Raw genomic sequence first — 25,593 nt, 5'->3', positions numbered from 1 at the left:
CTCCACCATGCCTTCTTTACTGAGGCATGGCCCTTTAGGTAAAGTAATTAATGTGGCATGATTTCCTGGTGAGCATTTAAATCAGCGTGATCTCCTGGTGTTGCTTTACAGTCCAGTCCCCTCCATTGGTGTACTTCCTTCCTCCTTTTGCTAGTGTAGCCCTCCAAGCTCCATACATTGCATCCCATCTTCTGACCCAGATCCTCATGCCCGACTTACGTGGGTTGCAGGCCTTGATCGGGTCACTAAGTGGCTCTTCAAGCCAAGCTTTTCGGGACCTTTGGGGTGTGGGGACCCCCCAGATGCTTGATTTAGGCTGGTCCTCTTAGGCCTGAGGCCTTGTAAAAAATCCCCTAAAGCATAGTTTTTCTTGTCTCTTTGTAGTATCTTGTTGGAATGACACCTTCTAGAATACAATTCAAGCCTACTTCTGATTCAATAGACTTAGCCCATTCATACAAAATGGATTAAATTAAATGCATTAAAACTGGTTGTGTTTAGGTTAACTCAATTTTATTAAACGAGTAGTGCGCGTCGTATCGTTTCACTCACTATTTATATGAGTTGAATTATAGTTTTAGGGTCTGACCTATTTGATTAAATAGGTCATGGTCAAGTTGATCCATATAGACTAATACTCACAATTTGACACGATACATACACAGCCTGTGACCCACCACTCTTATTAGGATTGTATCTAGCATTACTCTTTTCAAAATTACTTCGTTATCAGTAAAGTATTTTTTAAAAATGATTTGTGCAAAAGAAAATATTATCGAAACATACTTGTTTTGTAAACAAAATATTTATCTCATCAAACGTATTTTGAATAATTTGTGCTTGATCTTAATCTTGATGTATGTAAATGGTAAAGATAGTTTCTCTTGTCCTTCTTATAGTATCTTTTTGGAATGAGTCCTTCTCAAATACAATTCAAGTCTACTTCTGATTCGACGGTCTTGGTGATGGCTAGGTTCTTCTTAAAGAATTGTGAGCTCTTGTTCTAGTTTTCTTTTTTTATTCTTGATGTCTTGTATGTCTTTTTGACTTCTTGGTGCGCAAGTCTTAGAATCTGAATTATTTCTTGTGATTGCCTACGTGTGTGTCCATATATATATATATATATATATTGCTCTTATCAAAATACAACGTTACAATCTATGGGCTCTTCTCAAATGTATGGCATTAGTCTCCTTTATGGTGCTCTCTAGGTTTTGTAGAGAACATTGTGTGGAGTTCATAGTTGGCTCTAGCAAGAAGAATGGACAGCCTTGAAGACCTTTGGGGTCACCTTATGCTAATAAAGGAGGAGGAAGAGGTTGTAGTCAACCCAAATGGGTGCGATGAGGAAGTAACGAGGAAAGAGGGGCTGAGTCTCATAGGAAGAATATGCCGCGACCGTGCAGTGGGAAGGGAAGTGGTGTAAAAAACTATGGAAAAGATATGGTGAATCAATAAACAAGCAACCTTCTAGGCAATTGAACGAAATGTTTTCATAATCACTTTCGCTACTCATGCAGATATAGACTGGATTCTGGAATGGAAACTGTGGCTCTTGATAACATGTTGTTTGTACTTCTACCCTACGAGGTATCTATGCAGCCAGGTCACATTATTTTTCAGTCTGAAGTTTTCTAGATTTGCATGCATAATATGCCATTTGGCATGCTGACTAAGGCTCAAATAGCGACATCAGTTGAGAGGGTGCTGGATGTAGATGTAGAGGAGGATGGAATAGGATGGGAAAACTTTTTGGGGGTCCGAGTGAAAGTAAAGCTACAAAAGGCCTGGCTTGGGGGAGATTCATTAATGTAGAAGGCAAGAATTTGGATCCCATTCATGTACGAGAATCTTCCTCTTTTTCTGCATCTCGTGTGGATGGTTGCTGCATGGACAGGAGGGGTGTACCATGGAACCTAGTAATATAAACGCTCAAAACTACATTAATGCACAGTTTGGCCCTTGGTTTAGGGCCAATGATAAGTTATGATGGAAACCTCCATTTTAGGCAAACCAGGGGAACTCTGGAGATAGGCGATAGGTCTGAAGTCAACACCGAGCGATGGGATTCCCGAAAGGGCTTTGAACTATGACACCTTGGCAACAGTGGAAGTAGCAACATCCTTGGGCAGTGTGATCTCAGGACACCTCCAGTTGCAAGTTTTCAGGGGGTTACCACTACAGATGGAATAGAAAGGGAGTCCCATGAAGTAGGTGGCATAAAACAGGGGTGTAGGCGACTTCCCGCCAATTTCAAAGTATTCTCTTAAGCCCTCTTTGGCGGGCGAGCCTAATTCGAGACTGGTTCTCCATGGGCCCAAGACTCTCTAGGTTCTTGGGCTTCCTGAGCACGGGCTGTCTACTTCAAAGTGAGCCCACCCGTTTTCTACTCCAAAAGGGTCCTCTTCAGACCAAGCGGATGTGAACTCTGATGAGTTGCTTCCACAGGAAACTGAAATACAAGAGGGGGGAAATCATAGCAAAGGACTAGCTGAGCTCCAGGAATTGAGGGAATCCTCTGGTAGGGTAGGGAGATGGAAGCACAAAGCTCGTGACCCATGTTATATTCCTTCCATATCTATGACCTCCTTTGGTCCAAAAAGAAAAGTGCCTCTCGCGTAGAGAGTCTGCCCCGGGGGGGAGGGGGGGCGAAGAAGCATATGAGGGCTTCCTTTCTTTCTGATGTTCTGCCCAAGGAATCAGTGGCGGCACCGAACATCATGAAACTCTTCAGCTGGAACTGTTGGGGGCTTGGGAACCCCCAAACAGTTTAAACCCTTGGTTCTCTAATCAAGGAGCAAGGTCCCACGATGGTGTTCCTGATACGAACAAAACTCTCAAGGGTAAAAGCTAATAAAATTGCTAGTAGATTAAAGTTTGGGTGCTATATTGTTTTTTATGCTGTAGGGAAAAGTGGGGTTTTAATTCTTATGTGGAAACAGGGTGTGGATTTTGAATTATTCAACTACTCCAATAGACATGTGAGCGGGTTTGTCTCTAGTGAGGAAGCCAGAGTCAAATGGTTTCTCACTTGTTTTTCCGGTGACTCCATGACAAGTAGCAGAAGTGCCTCATGGCAGCTACTAAAATCCTTTAGACCAGTCTCAATGGGCTAGTGTGTCAATGGGGGGTAGGGATCGAGGAGAAGCTTAGATGAGGTTGTTTAGAGAAGCTATTGAATATGGTCAGCTATATGACCTTGGATGGAAGGGACACAAAAGAGTGACTAGACAAGTCATTCGCAAATGGGTCATAGAAGATAGCTTTTTCAGATTCTAGGGTGGACATTCTATTGGTTATTTGTTCAAATCATTGCCCTCTTCTCCTATCCTGTTCCAATAATAGGGCTAGGGAGAGAAGGTTCTTTTCCCAATTTAAGTATGAAGCAAGCTGGAGTAATGAGGAGGCCTATACGGGCCTTATTTCTTCTCAGTGGCAGAAAACTATAGGGGTAGGAAGTCAGGTACAGAATGTCCAACACAAATTAGAAGTATGCAGTCGAAGCCTGAAACAGTGGGGCAAAAATTTGATTCGTTGCAGGAACTAATAAATCAGAGAGAAAGTTGCAGAGACCAAAAGACTTCAGTAGTATGAGAATGCAGGAAACATGAGGCTACTCAAGACCCTTCAATCAAACCTGAATTTCTTGCTTGACCAAGAGGATCTAAGGTGGAAGCAACGCGCTTGAAAACACTGGTTGCACAAGGTGATAGAAACTCAAAATTCTACCATGCTTGTGTCAACCAAACAAGGAAGAAAATAGTATAAAGGCAGTGGAGGATGAGGTTGGCAAGATTTTAACAGGCCATGAGGACGTAGCTAGGGGTTTTTGGCTTCATTTTTTTTAGGTTTTTGCAAGCTCAAAATTGGAAAAAAGCAACATTGAAAGCTGCCTTAGTGAGTGGGATTCACCCAAGAATATCTCCAGAGATGCAGTCACGATTGAACCTACCTTTCTCTAAGGCTGATGTAGAGAGGGCCTTGAAACAAATGCCGCCTTTTAAATCTCCAAGGATGGATGGATGCAGCTTGGGATTTTACAAAGACTATTGGGATCTTGTGGGGGGAGGATGTTAGGGCAGCTGTCTTGGAATACTTGCAAACTGGACGTATGGACCAAGGGCTAAACCACACTTATATTGCTTTGGTGCCTAAGGTAAATTCCCCTTCAACAATGTATCGATTTAGGCCTATTAGCTTATATAATGTATTGTACAAATTGATCCCAAAAGTCTTAGCCAATAGACTAAAAGGGGTGCTGTCAGGAATAATCTCATGGAACCAAAGTACTTTTATTCCCAAGAGATTAATTTATGAAAACTTCATGGTGGTGTATGAATTGCTTCATTCTATGAAATCAAAACATAAGGGGAATTTGGGTAGTATGGCAATGAAACTAGACATATCAAAAGCCTATGACCGCGTTGAATGGGCTTTCTTGGAAGCCATGTTATTGAAGCTGGTTTTTAAGAAAAGTGGACCAGTTTAATGATGGGTTGTGTGAAGTCAGTTACCTACTTTGTGCTAGTTAATGGGATACCAGGAGAGAATATCGTTCCAACTAGGGGGCTGAGACAAGGAGACCCTCTTATCTCCATATCTATTCCTAATCTGTACAGAGGGACTTTCTCCACTCTTACATGCTACTAAATTAAATGGAGGTATCAAATGAGTAACGGTAAATATGGAAGGATAAATCATCTCTTATTCGCCGATGATTGTGTTATCTTTTGTAGGGAAAAAATTGAGGAGTGGGCAAGAGTCATGCATCTATTGAATATCTATGAAAATGCATCAAGTTAAACCCTTAACCAACAGAAAACATCTTTATTTTTTAGCTCCAATACTAGAGTTGATGCAAAAAGCCTTTATCCTCCAATTTGTTGTAGAAATCTCTTGTGATGATTATAATGAATATCTGGGGTTGCCTACCTTTATTGGTAGGTCAAAATACAACACTTTTCGAAGCTTAAGGGAGAAGATATGGATGGGAAAGAAGTTCATTGGCAAAGGTGAGAGAGATTGGGTGTCTCCAAATAGCTTGGTGGCCTTGGTTTTCGAGATACATACTGCTTCAATCTAGCGTTGCTCACAAAACAAGTTTGGAGAATTCATAAGCATCCCTCATCTCTAGTGGCCCAGCTCTACAAAGCAAAGTATTTCAAGAATTCTCATATTCTTGAAGCTTAACTCAAACCCAGTTCCTCTTATATCTGGCAAGGTCTATGCTCAATTATGCATTTAGTAAAAAATGGGCTATTTTGGTGAGTCGAAAATGGAAAAACCATACGAATTTGGACGGGATCCCAAAAGTGAATACTTTCCAAGTACAAACCATCCCCTATACCCTCTCATCTAAGTCAATTGTCCTTATTGATTCAAATAGCCTTAGTTGGAAAAAAGGGTTGATTGAAACTATTTTCAACCCTGAAGAAGTGGGCCTTATTTGTAATCTGCTTATCAGTCTAAGAGGTGCTAAAGATACAACAATTTGGGGCTTCTAAAAAAAAGGATCATTTTCGGTTAGGAGTGCTTATTTTGTTAATTTGGATACCAAACACTAACAGTTTGGGGAATCCACAGGAAGCAACCAGCCTGAGCATCATTGGAAGGAAATCTAGAACCTTGGAGTGATGGGGAAGGTAAAACAGTTTATGTGGAAATTACTCTCTAATCTATTACCTACAAAGGAAAATCCCTTCAAAAAATAAAAAATAAAAGGATTCCAGATAACCCCCTTTGCCAATTTTGTAACACTGAAAGTGAAACGGTTCTACATGGCGTGTGGGAATGTCTAGCTGCAAGGGATGTTCGGGGGGAGAGGAATACCCCTGTATCTAAATGGGGTAATAGCTATAATAATTTTGCTGACCTGTGGGCTGAATTCAATTGCAAACTTGATGCAAGACGCTTAGACCTAGTTGTTGTAGTCTGCTACAAAATTTGGCAAAGGAGGAATGACTTGATTTTCATAAATAAGTTTTTTGGCCCAATAGCACTCATTAAAGCTCCAATATTTGACATTGCAAACTTCTCCTTGGCTCAGTAGAGCCTATGACAAGCCATGATGTAGAGTTGTCTACAATTGAAGGGATCTGCTAGAAACCTCCAGCTCCTACATGGCTCAAGGTAAATTTTGATGCCAGCTTCCTCAAAATAGAGCTGAAAACAGGGATGGGCATTGTAATCTGAGATTCAAAAGGAGACCCACAAGTAATGTTGGCTGCTCAAAAAGTGTTTGTTTCCTCAGCCTTCCTAGCTGAAGGTTAAGCTCTCTTAAGAGCCTTTTCTCTATGTGCTGAGCTGGGAATAGTCAAGACTGAGTTTGAGGGGGATGCGAAGGTGGTCATAGACGTAGTCAATGATCATACTCTAGATTTCTCATGGTCTGGGCAACTCATTGAAGACCTCAAGCATGCGCTGGGGAAACATCCAAGCTGGAAGCTCTCTTTTGTCAACAAGGTGGGCAACAAAGTAGGACATGAATTAGTTAAACTAGCTTTTTCTTTTGTTATCGAAACTATCTTGATGGAGGAAGGGCTGCTTGTGGTCGCACCTCTCATTGATTTTGACAAATCTTGTACTAGTTGTTCATGAGATGTTAGAAGTTTCCTTTCCCCCCACCCCAAAAAAAAAAATTACAATCTATGATATAAGGTCTTTCACACTCAAAAAAAGGAAGAAATCTAATATTATATATATATATATATATAAATTAAATCTCAATTAGTTCATAATTTAAAGGTTTTATAAACTGATGTATAAACAAAATAATCGTTGTGGAACCCATAAAATTCTTAAGAAAAAACAAAAATATCAATACTTCTTATATTAGTTGATGTAAGAAAATGAGGTTTGGAAGTAAGATGAGAATTTTGAGTCAGAGATAAAAGTTTAAAATATTATTTTTTAAAATTATTTGAAAATGTTAAATTAGAATTTGAAAAAAATTAAATTATTTATTATATTTTGTGTAGAAATTTAAAAAAAATTATAGTGATAAGATGAGATGAGAATTTTGTATCTCTTCTCTCATCCAAAGCTGCCCTTCGTGTCTTCTAATTCAGATGCTTTGAAATCTTGCAACAATACTTTTATAGGGATTCAAATTAGTGTTCTATTTTTTATTCCATTCCAGCATTTTTTCTACCAGAACACTAACTGACACAGATATGTAGAATGTTTTGTTCTGGTGAAAATTTCGTCAATTTCGGCCTGTTTGAATGCATTCCTGCTAGAAAGGAGGTTTCGGTCCAAATACTTTTCTGCACTCTCTAATTAATTTTTCTCTTCCACTTCTTCCAATAAGCTCCTCCATCTATACATTTCATCGTAAACCTCACTGATAAACACTCATTTCACCGATTAGCAATGGGGTCTAGACTCAAACCTGACGCTGGTATTTTTAAAAGCTAAAAAACTAGACTTGGAGCTCAAAAAACATGATGGCATGAGGATAATGTTGGATCTACCATGTGAAAAGCTATAAGGGTTATGATCTGTTTGTTTGTAATTTAATTGGGATTGATGAATGTATTGCTACAGTATGGTTGGAATATAGAAGATGAATGGAATGAAAGGTGTTTGATAAAAAGTCTGAATGAAATAGAAATGCTATTAGGGTTCTTCGAGGAATCCCTTGACCTCCAACACGTACAGTTTCAATCATCAACAATTGTCCAGATGATTTACAGTTCTTCTTCTCTTCCTTTTCATACTCTCCAAAAGATAAGCAACAAAACAAATAAACAGCTAACACGTGTAAGGTGCAATAACATAAGGAAAAATCTAGTTGCAAGCACAATTGTGTACTAATCTGTGCACCATTTTAATATGATTGGTCAAAAAGTAGATTTTATTGAAAATAATATTAATTTAAATTTCAAGTATAAAGAAATCAGTATTGATACACAGATTAGTATGCGACTTTGCTTATATGTAGCAAAACTCATAACATAATAGAAATAAAACTACTACAAACAAAGTAATTTAGCTCACATAGCTTGAAACGGTGCACTTCATCAATGGTCTTCACAAAATAGTGCACTGCTTACTATCCTCAACAATGCCTTCAGCCACGAAACAGTGCATTCTCCTGACTTCAAAAGTTGCATTTTGAGTTCTGCTTCAGTTCATTCTCTAACCTTCGCCTCTTGCTTCGACAAAACCTTCTGTCTTCCATCTGCCCCTCTTCTCTCTTAGAGCTTCCATGGTGACAACTACACTATTCCTTCAGCTCTATGTTTCACTCATAATAATCCATTCCACCAATACCTCTTCTACAAGGAAGTCGATTTGTGTGCAAAGTATACCCTCCATTTAATTGACATGTTAAGACTCGATTTGTTAGATTTTTTAACTTTAGATTTTCTTAACAATTCAAGTCTTGCCATATCAATTAAATAGAGGATGTCCATTATACACTGGCTTTCATAAAGAATTTTTCAATCTCAAAGCTATTTCTTCAAGTGTGAAGCTAGGATGCCCCCGAAATATGCCTCCCAAAATTAGTGTATTGTCATTTTTTTAAAATGTGAAAAATACATACACACAAATTCACTAGTGGTAACTTTTTTTAACATTTAGAAAAACCAAAAATAAAAAAATAAAAGACACTAGGGGCACTTTTAAAGGGCACCCAAGCATTTTCCTTTCTTCAAACTTATAAAAATTGAACTTAGAGCACAAGAAATAGGAAGAGTATGCCTTGTGAAAAATGTTAGAGTTCCCGTGAGAGAAACTTGCTTGTTATGAGAGAAAAATAAAGAGAGGGATTAAATGTAGTAATGGGAGATATTCTGAAGCCCACCAAGGGTTCTAATGAGTTTGATGACATCTTTTGTACTCGTCTGGTTGATTGGGAGAGTAATCATTATCAGATTCTCACATAGTTTCGTAATACTGCCACTCTATCAATTGTGCCTTGTTCGGCCCTTTCGATGATTCGTAATCTGCCTGGGATATGCTTGTCACTTGCAACTCATTAGTTGATAATTCCTTGGAATACCAATTGATTACTATCAATCGAAGTAAGAACCGAACTAGAGTATCAATGGCTTTTTTGGAGATATTCTGAAGCCTACCAAGGGTTCTACTAAGTCTTCCTCTACACTCTAGGTCTTGCCAAGTAATGCTTCTCCTTAAATCTTTCACTCTTCATGTTGCAATCACATGACACCTAATTGATCTACATTTACCACATCTACACTGTTATCACATTCATCTTCAATGCAAATAGTTAATGGCATCACTATGACTGTTAAAAATATAGGCAGTGTCCATACATCTAATCATTCTATTCCAAATCTTTTCATGTCCTATACTTTCATTCAATCTTCTCTCTGTGGGTCAATTGTGTTTGGCTTCTTTGGTGTTGTTGTATAGGATCTGCGGACCGGTTAGATACTTGGAACTATGCGTAGAGTTGGGTGACTGCTTCGCATCTCACACCTCTACATTTGTAGCTCTAATGTTGTTGCAGTTGATTCCTCCACTTGTTCACCCTCACTTTCATTTTGGCACTCCCATCTTGGTCATGCATTTGTATCTCCAATACAATTATTCACTTCTAAGGGTTTAAAGGTTTGGCATCTACTAGTCCTAGTCTTTTATTGCATTTCTTGTCAACTTGCGAAAGAGCCAACATTGCCTTTTAGTACTAGTGAGTCTATGGCATCTGATTGTTTTTTTCTAATTCATTATGATGTTTGGAGACCTTCTCCCGTTCATAGTATGTGTAACTCAAGATATTTTGTAGTCTTTATGAATGACTTCTCTTGTTATACTTGGCTTAATGAAATCAAGTTCTGAATTATTAGATACTTATTGCAATTTTGCCAAAATGATTACAACTCAGTTCTCAAAATACATTGAAGTCTTTTGTTCTAATAATGCTCTAGAGTCTACCAACATGCCTTTTATGATATCCTGAAACATTATCACACTATTTTTCACCTTTCATATCCAGGTACCTCACAGCAAAATGAGAGGGCTGAACGTAAACTTAGACATATTCTAAATACCACTCGTGTTCTCCTCTTATCATCATCCTTGCCTACCAGATGTTGGGATGAAGCCTCCCTCATGTCAATCTACCTCATCAATCAGTTGCCTTCTCTTCTTATTAATAATAATACTCTTTATGAGAGATTGTTTGGCTCAGTCCTGTATATCATCACCTACGAAGTTTTGGTTCGGCCTATTTCATTTTACTTCACATGCGCACCAAACTCAAGTATCACTCTTAATTGTGCCACTTTCTTGGATATGGGATTGAAAACAAAAGCTATATGTGTTATGCTTGTGTGTCACATTGCCTTCGAATTTCCCATCATATAGTTTTTTGAGAACATCAATTGTTCCGCAAGGTCGAGAAATTCCCAAGGTCATTGTTTCCACCTTTTTTCTGTTGACATTCCTACTAAGAGACACATCTTTGCTCAACCCGCTAATATTATCTTCACAGAATTAGGCTCACCCAAACTACACACATTTGATAGTCCAAATGCCACTATAGTCCAGTCCCTAAGTTCTGTCCAATCCACGAATCTTGCTGATGATCCACATTCAGACCTTTAACGTTCCACCTTGGTAAGATCTCTGCCCTCACATCTCCACGATTTTCATTGCTTTGATGCCTTAACTAGCTCGCATCAACCTCACTCCATCATAAGGCTCCACTAACCCCCTTTAGCAAGCTGCAATAAAAGAGAAACTTAATACTTGGGATTTGGTTGATTTGTCTCTAAGAAAGTCAGTTGTTGGGTCTAAGTGAGTTTTCAAAATTAAAACTTGCTCAAGTGGACTGTTGATAGATACAAGACTCGACTTGTGGTTAGGGGATTTACTCAAGAATATAATATTGATTTTGAAGAGTAGCCAAACTGAAACCCAAATCCACTTTTGGCCAAGGGATTTACTCAGGAATATGATACTTTTTTTGTGGGTGCTTAAAGCATTTTTTTTTAATAAATTTATCAAACATACTATCTTTTCTTTAAGAGGAGATTTGGATAGTAAGTTGAGATGAGAGTTGAATAAAATATTATTTTATAATATCATTATTATTTTAGAATTTGAAAAATGTTGAATTGTTTACTGTATTTTGTGTGAAAATTTTAAAAATTTATCACGATTAGATAAGGTGAAATAAATGGCTTTTTGTATCTAAACCTCCTCTAAAACAGATTTTAAACTATTAAAAACACTTGTTAAACCTCCTAACTCAAATCCAAACATGCATTGAGTCACAAAGAAAATCATTTACTGATGATTTGGCTTCTCTCAATCTTGTGATTGTGAGCACCCTTTGTCGCTGAAGGAAGAGAGCTCTATGGATCTCTTTTAGGTGCGGTTTAGACAGTGAGATGAGATGAGAAGGTTTTAGATAAAAGTTAAAAGTAAAATAAAGTATTGTTAGGATATTATTTTTTTAATATTATTATTGATTTAGAATTTAAAAAAATTAAATTTTATTATATTTTGTATGAAGATTTTAGAAATTATAATTATAAAATGAGATAAAACACGTTTACTATCCAAAGAGGCTTATTCTTCATACGTAGCAAGACTTCTTCACGTGCGTATCCTCATACCACAAATTTCATCATTCCAAAAGCAAACAATTTGTGATTCATTAATAGGAGGCTTTCTCTGTCGGTTCCAAATTTCCAACCAATAGACTAAAAGAATACTTAAATATATAAAGACATATTTTTGTTCTCTTTTATGGACAGAGACAATTTGCGAAGTTTCCTTACGGTGTTTTAAATGTATTTTGCTGACTATTACACCAACGTTTATCATGCTTATTATATATATTGGTTTGGTGACACGTGCTTAAAATAGTTGTTTTTTGTTGGGGGCGTTTTTGACTTCGTGTTTATATGGACTAGTTTTATACTAAATTGACAATAATTATTGCAAAACCAATCCTTTGATTTATAGTTATTTATTAAAAAAAAAAAAAAAACTCATTGGGTTTCCAAAAAATAAAGATAAAAGTTTTTAAAAAAGTTAAAAAATAAAGGAAAACCATGAAATTCAATATAAGGGTAATTAAAAAAACTAGAAAATATAAAAAACTAAAATAGACAATAAAAAATCATCTGGAATAGAAAATGGAAATAAAATAGAATTTTAAATACATACATATATATATATATATATATATATATATATATATGGTCAGCCAGCCACCACTAAAGCGTACGTTTCTGTCTCTCTTTTTTTTAATGTTTTATCTTTTTGGTATTTTAATGGTTCTTTGGTTTGTTTGTTTATATGAGAAATGATATATATAAGTTCTAAACTTCTAGATGCACAGATCTTGTGCAAGTTTTTTTAAAAAAGAGTAAATCTCACTATAAAAAAATATGAAAAGTTTTATTTTTCTTGATAGAGTCCATAATTTACAAAAGACTTATATTAAATTTATACAACTTGTACCTAACATTATTATTTTTTATATATACATTTGTTGTAGAGGCAGCAACGAATTAAGTTGCCACCTATGAATTCATGTCCATTAACAGGAAAGGAACAGGAGGACCACATGCAAGTCATAATTGCGTTCTCAATTGTAATCCTTCTACGACTGAGTTCTCTCCTTATAAAACGTCATCAGAAAAGATCTTATATTCACATCAAAACACCCTCCAACGACATCACAACCAATAACAAATATCATGAACGGCGCATCGTCCTTGCTAGCTCCCATCGCTAAGAGGTAATAATAAGAAGCAAATCTTATTCTCTTTCTCTTCATCTTTTATATCAATTGTTGTGATATTTCAAGAGATTTCCCATACTAAGATTTGGATTAATATGCAGATTAGCAGGCAAGGTTGCCTTAATAACCGGAGGTGCAAGTGGAATTGGTGAGAGTACAGCAAGACTATTCACTGAACATGGTGCTAAGGTCATCATTGCTGACATCCAAGACGAGCTTGGTTTCTCAGTTTGCCAAGACAAAAGTATCAATGGTGACATTTCCTACATCCACTGCGATGTCACTAGCGAGTCTGATGTCGAGAATGCTGTTAATACTGCAGTGTCAAAGCATGGGAAACTCGACATAATGTTCAACAACGCAGGCCTTACTGGCCAAATAGATGAAAACATCTTAGCCATCGAGAAGAAGGAATACAAGAGACTTTTTGATGTGAATGTCTTGGGGTCATTTCTAGGAGCAAAACACGCGGCCAAAGTAATGATTCCAGCGAAAAGGGGCACCATTCTATTCACTGCAAGCTCTACAACACAATCACATGGAATGGCCTCTCACACCTACACGGCGTCCAAGCATGCCGTTGTAGGACTAACAAAGAATTTATGTGTTGAGTTGGGGCAGTACGGAATTAGAGTCAATTGCATATCACCACATGCTTTGGCCACCCCTTTGCTCCTAAAATCGATGGGAATAGACAAGAGAAAAGTGGAAGAAATGGTATGCAAAGCTTCAAATTTGAAAGGGGTGGTTTTGGAAGCTAGAGATGTAGCAGATGCTGCGTTGTTCTTAGCGAGCGAGGAGTCCAAGTATGTGAGTGGGCTCAACCTAGTCGTGGATGGGGGTTATAGCGCAACTAATATAGCTTTTCAAGAGAGCATACAAAAGTTCTTCAATAATTAAGAACGAAAAGCATTATCGTTATCTTTTCTCCAAGCATATATGCATGTTTTCAGCGTAACCGCGGGTCGCAGTTGTAATATTGTTTGTATGTTGATATCTAAATATTTTCCCTTGAAATTATAATAAAATAATGGGGCCATGATGAATGATTAAATTTTTAACTAATGAACCGAGATGAATGATTAATGGGGCCAATGATGAATGATAAAGTTTTCCCTAAAAGTAGTTGATAGTGCAGTACTTGTAATAGGTGATGCATGTAATCTTATGTTACTTAAAGTGTTAAGAATAAGATGTTGATTTTACTAATCTTTATAATGATTCTAAAAGAACTCCAATTATACAATTTATAGTCATTTGGAAGTATGATCCAGATATAACGTTAACTTGAGTTTCATTTAAAATATTAAATGATAGAATCAGAGTCAATTACTACTGAAAATATTGGAAGTGAGCTAATTGCATATATTCTTGTGGATGTTTATGGTCAAAGTCATTCATTGGTGAATATGGGTGTCAAGTTATTGACGGGATTGGATATTTGTTTTTGAATGTTTGAATTTCAGCATAGTCTATATAGGCGTCCCGCTTGAAAGCTTTGAACCTAATCCGACATGATTTAATTATAACTTTGACCCAAATGTTTCAACACTAGTCCATATAGGTGTACTGAATGACTAGAAGGGTATATAGATTATCTGCAACAAGTTAACACCTTAAGCGCATTTTCGTCAGGCATGCAAGAAGCTTATCTCATTTCTCGGCTGATGATTATCTTTTCGTACATTCCTATTTCCACCTTCCAAAAGCGTAACCCGGATCAATTGCCATAAGCGTAACCCGGATCAATTGCCATATGTCAATTATTGTTGAAAAGATATAATTTCGAGTATAATTATGTACTAATCTGTATATTAATATGATATGATTAATTAAAAAATAAATTTTATTAAAAATAGTATTAATTTAAATTTTAAATATGAATGAATTAATATTGATATACATATTAATACGTGATTGTATTTATATATAACAAAACTTATTATTATTTTACAATATATATATAATCTTTTTTTTTATTTTTTAATTATGGGTCATATGCCAACTATTGTTTGATTGATACGTAGACTTTGTGACGTAGGAATAACATGGACTTTTTGGATTAAGCAATCATCTCATTTTATCTTATTTTATAATTATAATTTTTTTAAATTTTTATATAAAATATAATAAATAATTTAATTTTTTTAAATTTTAAAATAATAATAATATTAAAAATAATATTTTAATAATATTTTATTTAATTTTTAATTTTATTTAAAATCATCTCTTTTTATCTCACCATCCAAACAGGACAGTCGGCATGATTGTAAATTTCCTCAAACCCAAGGATCGTTAATTACAAAAATTAACAAGCCAAGGAATTTGGCAAAATTATAGAATCGACGTGTATATATCTTATATTAATAAGTTCCAATATGCATGCAGCTGTCGTACAACTTTTTTAACAGTTTTCCCCTGCTTTTTGTAACTATTTACCGCCCCTCGTGCCATTGTATTATTGTGTTTTACGCTTGATTTCCTAAATTGCAGTCTGTTGTTTGTTTTTGCTTCTTTTGTCGGCTCACGTTTCGGTCTTTTCACAGTTGCCTAGGTTTTCCTCCTCGTCCGGCGCTTGGGAGGGAATATTATTTTGTTTTACACAATTTCATTTTATTTTAAACGTTTAGGTTTAAACGTGTAAAATATTTAAATTTTTACAGCTTTATAAAATAAAATCTGATGACACGATTACAAAATAGGTTATACGTGTTTATGCTAGATTAAATTTGCCACTTAGTCAAGGAAATCTGATGACACGATTACAAATTTGCCACTAAATTCACCGCTTGGTGTAAAAGTTTTCACTGCTTTTTACAGTTTTGAAGTTTCTCCTGTTCTCACCGCAGCCCCTCTCGGTTTAATGTTTACTTCTCTCTCTCTCTTTCTTTATTCCTTACATCCACACAGAAAACTTTCAGGACTTCTCAGCTTGCTCTTCAGCCTTTGTTTTCTATGGATCTCTTGGGTATGATTTCCTCCCTTTTTTTTTTTTTTTTTTTTAAAGTCTCAGTTGGCGATATGTGAATTTGTACGGCATGATAAATAGATGTCTGCATAAAGAAAACCGATAAAAAACTCCGATCTTCAATAGCTTCTTTGAAGTATTTAAAACATAATAAAATAAGTGCCTCGAATTGCCGCTATACCATTTCAGAATTTTTGTAGTTTGCTCCATCTTCTCAAATCTTCAGAGTTGTACGTCTGTCAAGCTGTGTGAATTGGCTTCTTTGCTCATGAATTTTGGGATCAGAGCTAGGTATCTCTGTTTGTTTTTGCAATCTTAACAGGTTACTGCTTATTGAACAGTTTCTTTAAACACAATGGTTAGATGTAAAAAAGAAAGAGCTCATAGGAATTTAGGAGCTGTAAGTATAACACAGATATTTGACTATAAGTCTATAACATTGCACAGACTATAGGATTACACAGACTATAAAATTACACTGATCAAGAACATTGGAGAACATGTATGTGTGACTAATCGACTAATCGAACCCACAGAAGAGCATAAATATTTAACCAAAAAAGACAAGCAAAAAAATTGACAAATAGGGAAAAAAATTATCGCTCATATCTGAAAACTATGGCTTCAGATTTGTTGCAACTCGGGAAAAAAAAAAAAAAAAAAATCAGCAAACAAAAAATAAACAGAAGCCAGTATACAACGCACCGTTTTTTGTTCTTCTTTGTGCCGGTGCGTGGGCTGGGTTGATGGCTCAATTCCGGGTCTAAGATGGGTTGGCCCAGTTTCTTTTTATTCCTTTTTTTTTGGTTTAAAGTGAGAAAAAAACACATTCTTATATATTTATGAAATTAACTACTAGGACATGATTTATTAAATTTTTTTCACTTTACATATGAATTATGCATAGAACCTAATAACATATGAAAATATTGTTTATTGATAGTTCAACTTGATTCATATATCTATTACAAAGCAAATAATATGTTCCAATTTATTATATTTATTATTATGCCTAATATGTTAGTATAATTAAACTGAATAAATATAATTATATTCTTTTTATATTTTGTTCTTTATATTTCTTTAAAACATATTTGTTTATTATGTCTTTATTTTAGTTGTGCCCATCGTGGTAGTCGTTTAAATCTTGCATTTCCGCTTGCCTTTAGACGTCCACGATTATACTGAATCTACAGTAGTGGTAGCATTCGGACCAACGGCAGGGGAGATCATTGATTGTACTACAGTGGATCTCTTAAAACATAAAAATGAGGTAAAATATGTATTTATAAATTCATTTTCAAAAATTTATTACAATGTTTATTTATATGTTTCCATTATTACAGGATGGACTTCTATTCTTTCATAATATAGCAGTCGAAATTTCAAATAGAGAATGGATGACCTTGCTTGATGTAGAAATAAATGAACATGGCGAATTGCACCGGAATGAACTAAATGTAATCTTTGTTGATCCTATTCCTTAAACAGTAACTCGAATGTTTAAAATACCCATTTTGGAACTTATTGTTCTTATAATATATACTTTAAAAATATGTGTAGATAGTTACAGATTGGTTTTTGTAAATTATTGTATTATAATTATGAACATTATGCAGGTCATATATATAATATGTGTTGTAAACAAGGAAGAAATTCTACAAATATAAATAAAATCTTGTCCGTTTATAGTTAAAAATTAATCTACTGGGATGCACAACGATTGATCTTATAGAACATACAGGCAAGGTAAAGTCTATACATTTTAATACGTTTTAAAATTTTGATACATTATCTTTTTATATGTTTTTCATTGTTACAGGAACATATGCCTTATCTTGAAAACATTGCAAGTAACATTGAAAATAATGAATGTATCATAGTGTTGGGCGTGCATATGAATGAATCTAGCAGGCTACGTCAAAACAAGTTTATTGTATTGTCTATTAATAACATCTCAGGATCAGTAGAATGAGTTTCCAGACTATTTTTGTTAAACTCTTGATATTTTGCAGATAATATATATAACATTTATTATAGGTAAAACTCTGTCAGTTTATAACTAATAAGTGCATCTTTACTAGTCTTATATTAATAGGATTCGGCTTGCCTCCAGTTTCATAGTAACAGGATATCTCCTGTTAAAAATTAAATGACCAGCATTCTATGTTGGCAAGTAAAATCCAATCATGCTGAAAATATACTTGCAATTTTAATAAAAATAAATTTAAAGAGACCATTGTTATGTTATGTTATTATTATTATTTTTTGAATAACTGATCACATCCATTCATTAAAAGAGGACATACAACTTTGACTTAAACAACAAGCCAGTTACAAATGTTAATAGCTTCTCAACACACTAATGTGATTTACATGGTCTAGTCCAGACGGTCAACCTCTAAAGACCTAAGTCGAAGAGACAGCTCAACTCTATCCATGATAGAGTTACCAAATTCTCATACCCAACTAAGTGGAATATGGGATACCAACCCTACCAAGCACCGCCAAGCAGAGGGGGGGACTACTCCATTCGGACAAAAGTCCGAAGGTACTATTTTTTTAGATTTTTATTTTTGAAAAGAAAAAACAAGACACAAAAAAATACAATGAAAACACTGTGCACGGAAAACCAGTGAACCAGAAAGTACTGTAGAGTGTGCAGTACACGCGCCATGCTAGGAGGAAACCGATAGCAGATCTTGGAAGTCCCCTACTCACAGGCTCCAGAAACGCCGCTCGTGGCATCGGCAAAGGGATTTCCGGTGGCGCGTGAGATCCACACGTTGGAATGTCGGGAAACTTTAACCCGCGTGTGCGAGCCCTTCTCTGCTCCATTTGGTACCGTATTCGGTGGTCTTGAAGATCGGTGGTTGGGCAACGCCATGAAGGGGTGTGTGTTGGTCGGTGGTTGCCGGATTCTTCCAGATCTATGATTCTCTTTATTTGGCCTGAAGAGCAAAAAATCACAAAAACAGAAGGGGTAGGGGGAGGAAGGCGGGGATATGGAGGGAGGGGGGAGGGAGCCGAAGCTCCCACCCCCTCTAGCCAAGAAACGTTGGTGGGTGTTTAGAGAGAAGTGAGAGGTTTTAAAAACTAGAGAGAAAGAGAGGCATTATTTGACTGCTAGTGCTCGTTTATGGGTGTTTGTATATAAATATTAAAAAAATATATAAATATATTTGATACTAGTTACTATGTTTAATTGATAAATAGATGGTTTTTTTTAATTATTAGTGCTTAATAATTAAATAATTTTTTTTTTAATTTTTTGGTTAAAACAATTATAGTTGATGCAATGTATTGGGCGTAAAGTTATTGAGGGCCAGCATGGGGGACAAAATTTCTTTATTTTTAATATTAATATTTTTGCAAGTGTCAGCATAGAAGACATGAATATATTTTTGTTTTTATGCTATTTATAATAAATAATATATTTATATATCAACACATAAATAATGTAGCAAAAACAAGAATATTTAAAATTTATTTGTAGTAAAATTTTGACAAAAATTAACAAATAAAAAATAAATAAAACATGTGCTCTCTCTAACAAAGCATTACCACCCTTTTGTTTAGAAGAAACAATAATATCCGTTGGATCTACTAACAGGAGATGTCCTGTTATTATGAAACAGGCAGTTGTCTTACAACTTTTGTTACCAGTTTTATCCCTACTTTTTGTAACTATTTACTGCCCTTTGTGCCATTCTATTATTGCGTTTTACGTTTGATTTCCTAAATTGCAGTCTATCGTTTGTTTTTACTTCTTTTGTCGGCTCACGTTTCGGTCTTTTTACAGTTGCCTTGGTTTTCCTCCTCGTTCCGGCGCTTGGGAGGGAATTTTATTTTGTTTTACACAATTTCATTTTGTTTTACACGTCTTGGTTGAAATTCCAGATACAAGACCGGAGGAAACTTGTAAAATATTTAAATTTTTACAGCGACACGATCACAAAATAGGTTGTACGTGTTTATGCTAGATTAAATTTACCACTTAGTCAAAAAAATCTGATGACATAGTAGGTTAAATTCGCCGCTTGGGCAGCTGTCGTACAACTTTTTTTTTTTTTACCAGTTTTCCCCTGCTTTTTGTAACTATTTATTGTCGCTCAGTTTCATTTTCTGACAATTTTGACCCTGTTTTATATTTATTTTCCGTTGGTGCCCTTTGTGCCGTTCTTCTACATTATTTGGTGTTTTACACTTTTATCTTTACTTTTGTTACCTATTTCTGGATTTTTCTTGATTTTTATCCCCATTTTGCCCCTTCTCTGCTTCCTAAATTGGGTTCCGTTGTTTTTTTTTTTTCCCATCTTTTGCCGACTAGTCACTAGCGTTCTGGTCTTTTCACAGTTCTGTTAGTTTTCCTGCTTGTTATGCCGCTTGGTTGAAAAATCATTACAATTTTTAAATTTCTAAAACTTTACAAAATTAGATTCGGTGACACGATTGCAAAAGAAAATCTACGTGTTTATACTAGATTAAACTTGCTGCTTGGTGTAAAAATTGTCACTGCTTTTTATGGTTTTGAAGTATCTTCTGCTCTCACAGCAAATTTAAAACTCGTATCTAACGAATTAAGTTGCCACCTATGAATTGTCCATTAACAGGAAAGGAACAGAAGGACCAAGTCATAATAGGGTGTCAAAATTTCAATTGAGTTCTACGTACAATTGGGTTCTCAATTGTAATCCTTCTACGATTGAGTTCTCTCCTTATAAAACATCACCAGACAAGATCTCATATTCACATCAAAACACCCTCCAACGACATCACAACCAATAACAAATATCATGAACGGCGCATCTTCCTTGCTAGCTCCCATTGCTAAGAGGTAATAATAAAAAGCAAATCTTATTCTAGACCTTTCTCACCCTCGTTTATATCAATTGTTGGGATATTTCAATGGATTTTCTGTAATAAGATTTAGATTAATATGCAGATTAGCAGGCAAGGTTGCCTTAATAACCGGACGTGTAAGTGGAATTGGTGAGAGTACGGCTAGACTATTCGCTGAACATGGTGCTAAGGTCGTCATTGCTGACATCCAAGACAAGTTTGGTTTCTCAGTTTGCCAAGACAAAAGTATCAATGGTGACATTTCCTACGTCAACTGTGATGTTACTAGTGCGTTTGATGTCGAGAATGTTGTTAATACTGTAGTGTCGAAGCGTGGGAAACTCGACATAATGTTCAACAATGTAGGCCTTTCTGGCCAAAGATATGAAAACATCTTGGCCATCGAGCAGAAGGAATACAAGAGACTTTTTGATGTGAATGTCTTGGGGTCATTTCTGGGAGCAAAACACAAGGCCAAAGTAATGATTCCAGCGAAAAGAGGCAGCATTATATTCACCGCAAGCTCTACAACACAGTCACATGGAATGGCCTCTCACACCTACACGGCATCCAAGCATGCCATTGTAGGACTAACGAAGAATTTATGTGTTGAGTTGGGGCAGTACGGAATTAGGGTCAATTGCATATCACCACATTTTGTGGCCACTCCTATGGTTCTAAAAGCGATGGCAATAGACAAGAAAAAGGTGGAAGAGATTGTATTCTCCGCGGCAAATTTGAAAGGAGCAGTTTTAGAAGCAGGAGATGTGGCAGATGCTGCGTTGTTCTTAGCGAGCGAGGAGTCCAAGTATGTGAGTGGGCTCAACCTAGTTGTGGATGGGGGTTATAGCACAACGAGTATAGCTTTTCCAAAGAGAATACAAAAGTTCTTCAGTACTTGAGAACGAAAAGCATTATTGTCATCTTTTCTCCAAGCATATATGCATGTTTTCAGCGTACCTACAAGTCTTAGTTGTAATGTTTGTATGTTGATATCTAAATAATTTCCCTTGAAATTATAATAAAATAATGGGCCCATGATGAATCGAGATGAATGATTAATGGGGCCAATGATGAATGATATAGTTTCCCCTAAAAGTAGTTGAGTAGACTCTAAAGCATTATCTCAATTATTTTCATTTCTTTCATGCCTTAACTAACTTGCATGAACCTCACTCCATCGTAAGGCTCCACTAACCCCCTTTAGCAAGCTGCAATAAAAGAGAAACTTGATACTTGGGATTTGGTCAATTTGTATCCAAGGAAGTAAGTTGTTGGGTCTAAGTGAGTTTTCAAAATTCAAACTCGTCAAGTGAACTGTTGATAGATGCAAGACTCGACTTGTGGTAAGGGGATTTGCTCAAGAATATAATATTGATTTTGAAGAGTAGCCAAACTCAAACCCAAATCCACTTTTGGCCAAGAGATTTACTCAGGAATATGATACTATTTTTGCGGGTCCTTAAAGTATTTTTTTTTTAATAAATTTATCAAACATACTATCTTTTCTTTAATGGGAGGTTTGGATAGTTAGTTAAGATGAGAGTTGAATAAAATATTATTATAATATTATTTTTTAATATCATTATTATTTTGAGATTTGAAAAACGTTGAATTGTTTACTGTATTTTATGTGAAAATTTAAAAAATTTATCATGATTAGATAAGATAAAATAAAATGTATTTTGTATCTAAACCTCCTCTTAAAGAAATTTTAAATTATTAAAAACACTTGTTAAACCTCGAAACTCAAACCCAAACATGCACTGAGTCACAAAGAAAATCATTTACTGATGATATGGCTTCTCTCAATCTTGTGATTGTAAACACCCTTTTCCGATGAAGCAAGAGAGCCCTATGGATCTCTTTTATGTGCAGTTTGGATCGTGAAATGAGACAAGAAGGTTTTAAATGAAAGTTGAATAAAATATCGTTAGAATATTAATTTTTTTATTATTATTGTTTTGAGATTTAAAAAAATTGAATTTATTATATTTTGTATAAAAATTTCAAAAAATTATAATAATAAAATAAGATGAGATGAAATATTTTCGCTATTCAAATAAATTTGTTCTTTATTCGTTGCAAGACTTATTCACGTATCCTCATACTACAAATTTCATCATTCCAAAAGCAAACAATTTGTGATTTATTAGTAGGAGGCTTTCTCGATCTGTCGGTTCCAAATACTCAACCAATAGACTAAAAGTGTTATGTATGAACTTATTTGTATGTCCATACATAATCATTAATGAAGACGATTGAAGCCATTAATGAAGACCATTGAAACCATCAATTAAGACCATTGAAGCCATCAATTAAGACTTATCTTTAGCTTACAATTAAGACCATTGAACCATACCTACTCCTTTATACTCCTATATATATGGCTATCATTCACTTGTATATCATCAAGTTTTGTATTTGAATAACAACTATTTCTTTTGCAATATTCTCTCTCTTGCAATATCATTTCTCTTTTAGTTTCATAACAAAAAAAAATATTTAAATAAAGGCATATTTTTGTTCTCTTTTATGGAAAGAGACAATTTGCGAAGTTTCCTCACGGTGTTTTAAATTTATTTTGTTGACTATTACGCCCATCTTTACGATGCTTATTATATTGTTTTGGTGACATGCATGTGCTTATAATAGGTGTTTTTTGTTGGGGTCGTTTTTGACCTTGTATTTATATAGACTTTTATACTAAATTGGCAATAATTATTGCAAAACCAATCCTTTGATTTTTAGTTATCATTTTTTTTTTTAAAAAAACTCATCGGGTTTCCAGAAAATACATATAAAAGTTTTTTAAAAAGTTAAAAAATAAAAGAAAACCAAAAAAAATAAATATATGGGTAATTAAAAAAATTAGAAATTAGAAAAAACTAAAATAGAGAATAAAAAAATCATCTAATATAGAAAATGGAAATAAAAATAGAATTTTAGATATATATATATATATTTATATTGTCGGCCAGCCACCATATATATTATATATATATGTATGTATGTGTGTGTGTAAAAAATCATCTGGAATAGAAAATGGAAATAAAATAGAGTTTTAAATATATATATATACATATATGTGGTCAACCAGACACCACTAAAGCGTACGTTTCCGTCTCTTTTTTTAAAAAATCATCTGAAATAGAAAATGGAAATAAAATAGAATTTTAAATTCATACATACATATATATATATATGGTCGGCCAGCCACCACCAAAGCGTATGTTTCTCTTTTTCTAATGTCTTATCTTTTGGGTATTTTAATAGTTCTTTGGTTTGTTTGTTTACATGAGAACTGATATATATAAGTTCTAGATGACCAGATCTTGTCCAAGCTTTTTATAAAAAAAGTAAATCTCACTATAAAAAAATATCAAAAGTTCTATTTTTCTTGATAGAGCCCATATTTTTACAAAAGATCATTTGTATAAAAATTGTACAACTTGTACCTAACATTATTTTTTTATATATACATTTGTTAAAATAGAGGCAGCAACCAATTAAGTTGCCACCTATGAATTGCCCACTAACAGGAAAGGAACAGGAGGACCACATGCAAGTCATAATTGGGTTCTCAATTGCAATCCTTCCACGACTGAGTTCTCTCCTTATAAAACGTCACCAGAAAAGATCTTATATTCACATCAAAACACTCTCCAACGGCATCACAACCAATAACAAATATCATGAACGGCGCATCGTCCTTGCTAGCTCCCATTGCTAAGAGGTAATAATAAAAAGCAAATCTTATTCTAGATCTTTCTCTCCATCGTTTATATCAACTGTTGTAATATTTCAAGAGATTTCTCCTCATAAGATTTAGATTAATATGCAGATTAGTAGGTAAGGTAGCCTTAATAACCGGAGGTGCAAGTGGAATTGGTGAGAGTACGGCAAGACTATTTGCTAAACATGGTGCTAAGGTCATCATTGCTGACATCCAAGACGAGCTTGGTTTCTCAGTTTTCCAAGACAAAAGTATCAATGGTGGCATTTCCTACGTCCATTGCGATGTTACTAGTGAGTCTGATGTTGAGAATGCGGTTAATACTGCAATGTCGAAGCATGGGAAACTCGACATAATGTTCAACAACGCAGGTCTTGCTGGCCAACTATATGAAAACATCTTAGCCATCGAGCAAAAGGAATACAAGAGACTTTTTGATGTGAATGTCTTGGGGTCATTTCTGGGAGCAAAACACGCGGCCAAAGTAATGATTCCAGCGAAAAGGGGCACCATTCTATTCACCGCAAGCTCTACAACAGAGTCGCATGGATTGGCCTCTCACACCTAGACGGCGTCCAAGCATGCCGTTGTAGGACTAACAAAGAATTTATGTGTTGAGTTGGAGCAGTACGGAATTAGGGTCAATTGCATATCACCACATTTTGTGGCCACTCCTATGGTCCAAAAAGCGATAAGAATAGACACGAAAAAGGTGGAAGAGATTGTATCCTCCGCGGCAAATTTGAAAGGAGTAGTTTTAGAAGCAAGAGATGTGGCGGATGCTACGTTGTTCTTAGCGAGCGAGGAGTCCAAGTATGTGAGTGGGCTCAACCTAGTCGTGGATGGGGGTTATAGCGCAACCAATATAGCTTTTCCAGTGAGCATACAAAAGTTCTTTAGTACCTGAGAACAAAAAGCATCATTGCATGTCATCTTTTCTCCAAGCATATATGCATGTTCTCCAAACAGCTTACCTGCAGGTTGCAGTTGTAATGCTTGTATGTTGATATCTAAATAATTTCCCTTGAAATTATAATAAAATAATGGGGCTATAATGAATTGAGATGAATGATTAATGGGGCCAATGATAAATGATAAAGTTTCTCTTAAAAGTAGTTGATAGTAAAGTACTTTTAATAGGTGGTGCATGTGATCTTATGTTATTTAAGTTTTAGGAATAAGACGTTGATTTTACTAATATTTATAATGATTTTAAGAGAACTTCAATTATACGGTTTATAGTCATTTTGAAGTATGGATCCAGATATAACTTGAGTTTCATTTAAAATATTACAGATAGTATCAGAGTTAATTACA

General features: G+C 35.2%; 2 protein-coding genes and 1 pseudogene across 3 annotated transcripts; all 3 read left to right on the top strand.

The window, feature by feature from the left end:
• Positions 1-12,543: 12,543 nt before the first annotated feature.
• On the top strand, positions 12,544-13,832 carry LOC122294789 (secoisolariciresinol dehydrogenase-like). The gene is made up of 2 exons (XM_043103752.1): positions 12,544-12,727; positions 12,832-13,832. The coding sequence occupies exons 1-2, from the start codon at positions 12,687-12,689 to the stop codon at positions 13,628-13,630; spliced, it is 840 nt and encodes a 279-aa protein (XP_042959686.1). The 5' UTR covers positions 12,544-12,686; the 3' UTR covers positions 13,631-13,832.
• Positions 13,833-20,288: 6,456 nt separating this feature from the next.
• Positions 20,289-21,556, top strand: LOC122294932 (secoisolariciresinol dehydrogenase-like). 2 transcript variants are annotated; one of them, XM_043103926.1, is made up of 2 exons: positions 20,289-20,535; positions 20,632-21,556. In XM_043103926.1, exons 1-2 carry the CDS (start codon positions 20,495-20,497, stop codon positions 21,440-21,442), a joined length of 852 nt encoding a protein of 283 aa, XP_042959860.1. In that variant the 5' UTR covers positions 20,289-20,494; the 3' UTR covers positions 21,443-21,556. The 2 variants fall into 2 exon arrangements, with proteins under 2 accessions (XP_042959860.1, XP_042959861.1); XM_043103927.1 differs by having other exon boundaries at positions 20,291-20,535; positions 20,644-21,556.
• A 2,368-nt stretch (positions 21,557-23,924) lies between these two features.
• Positions 23,925-25,339, top strand: LOC122294856 (annotated as a pseudogene).
• The last annotated feature ends 254 nt before the right edge of the window (positions 25,340-25,593 follow it).

Source organism: Carya illinoinensis, chromosome 14 (assembly GCF_018687715.1).
Source record: "Carya illinoinensis cultivar Pawnee chromosome 14, C.illinoinensisPawnee_v1, whole genome shotgun sequence".
In the NCBI taxonomy this organism is placed as follows: Eukaryota; Viridiplantae; Streptophyta; class Magnoliopsida; order Fagales; family Juglandaceae; genus Carya; species Carya illinoinensis.
The sequence above is the reverse complement of the archived record's forward strand: the minus strand, read 5'-3'. Positions and strand labels throughout refer to the sequence as shown.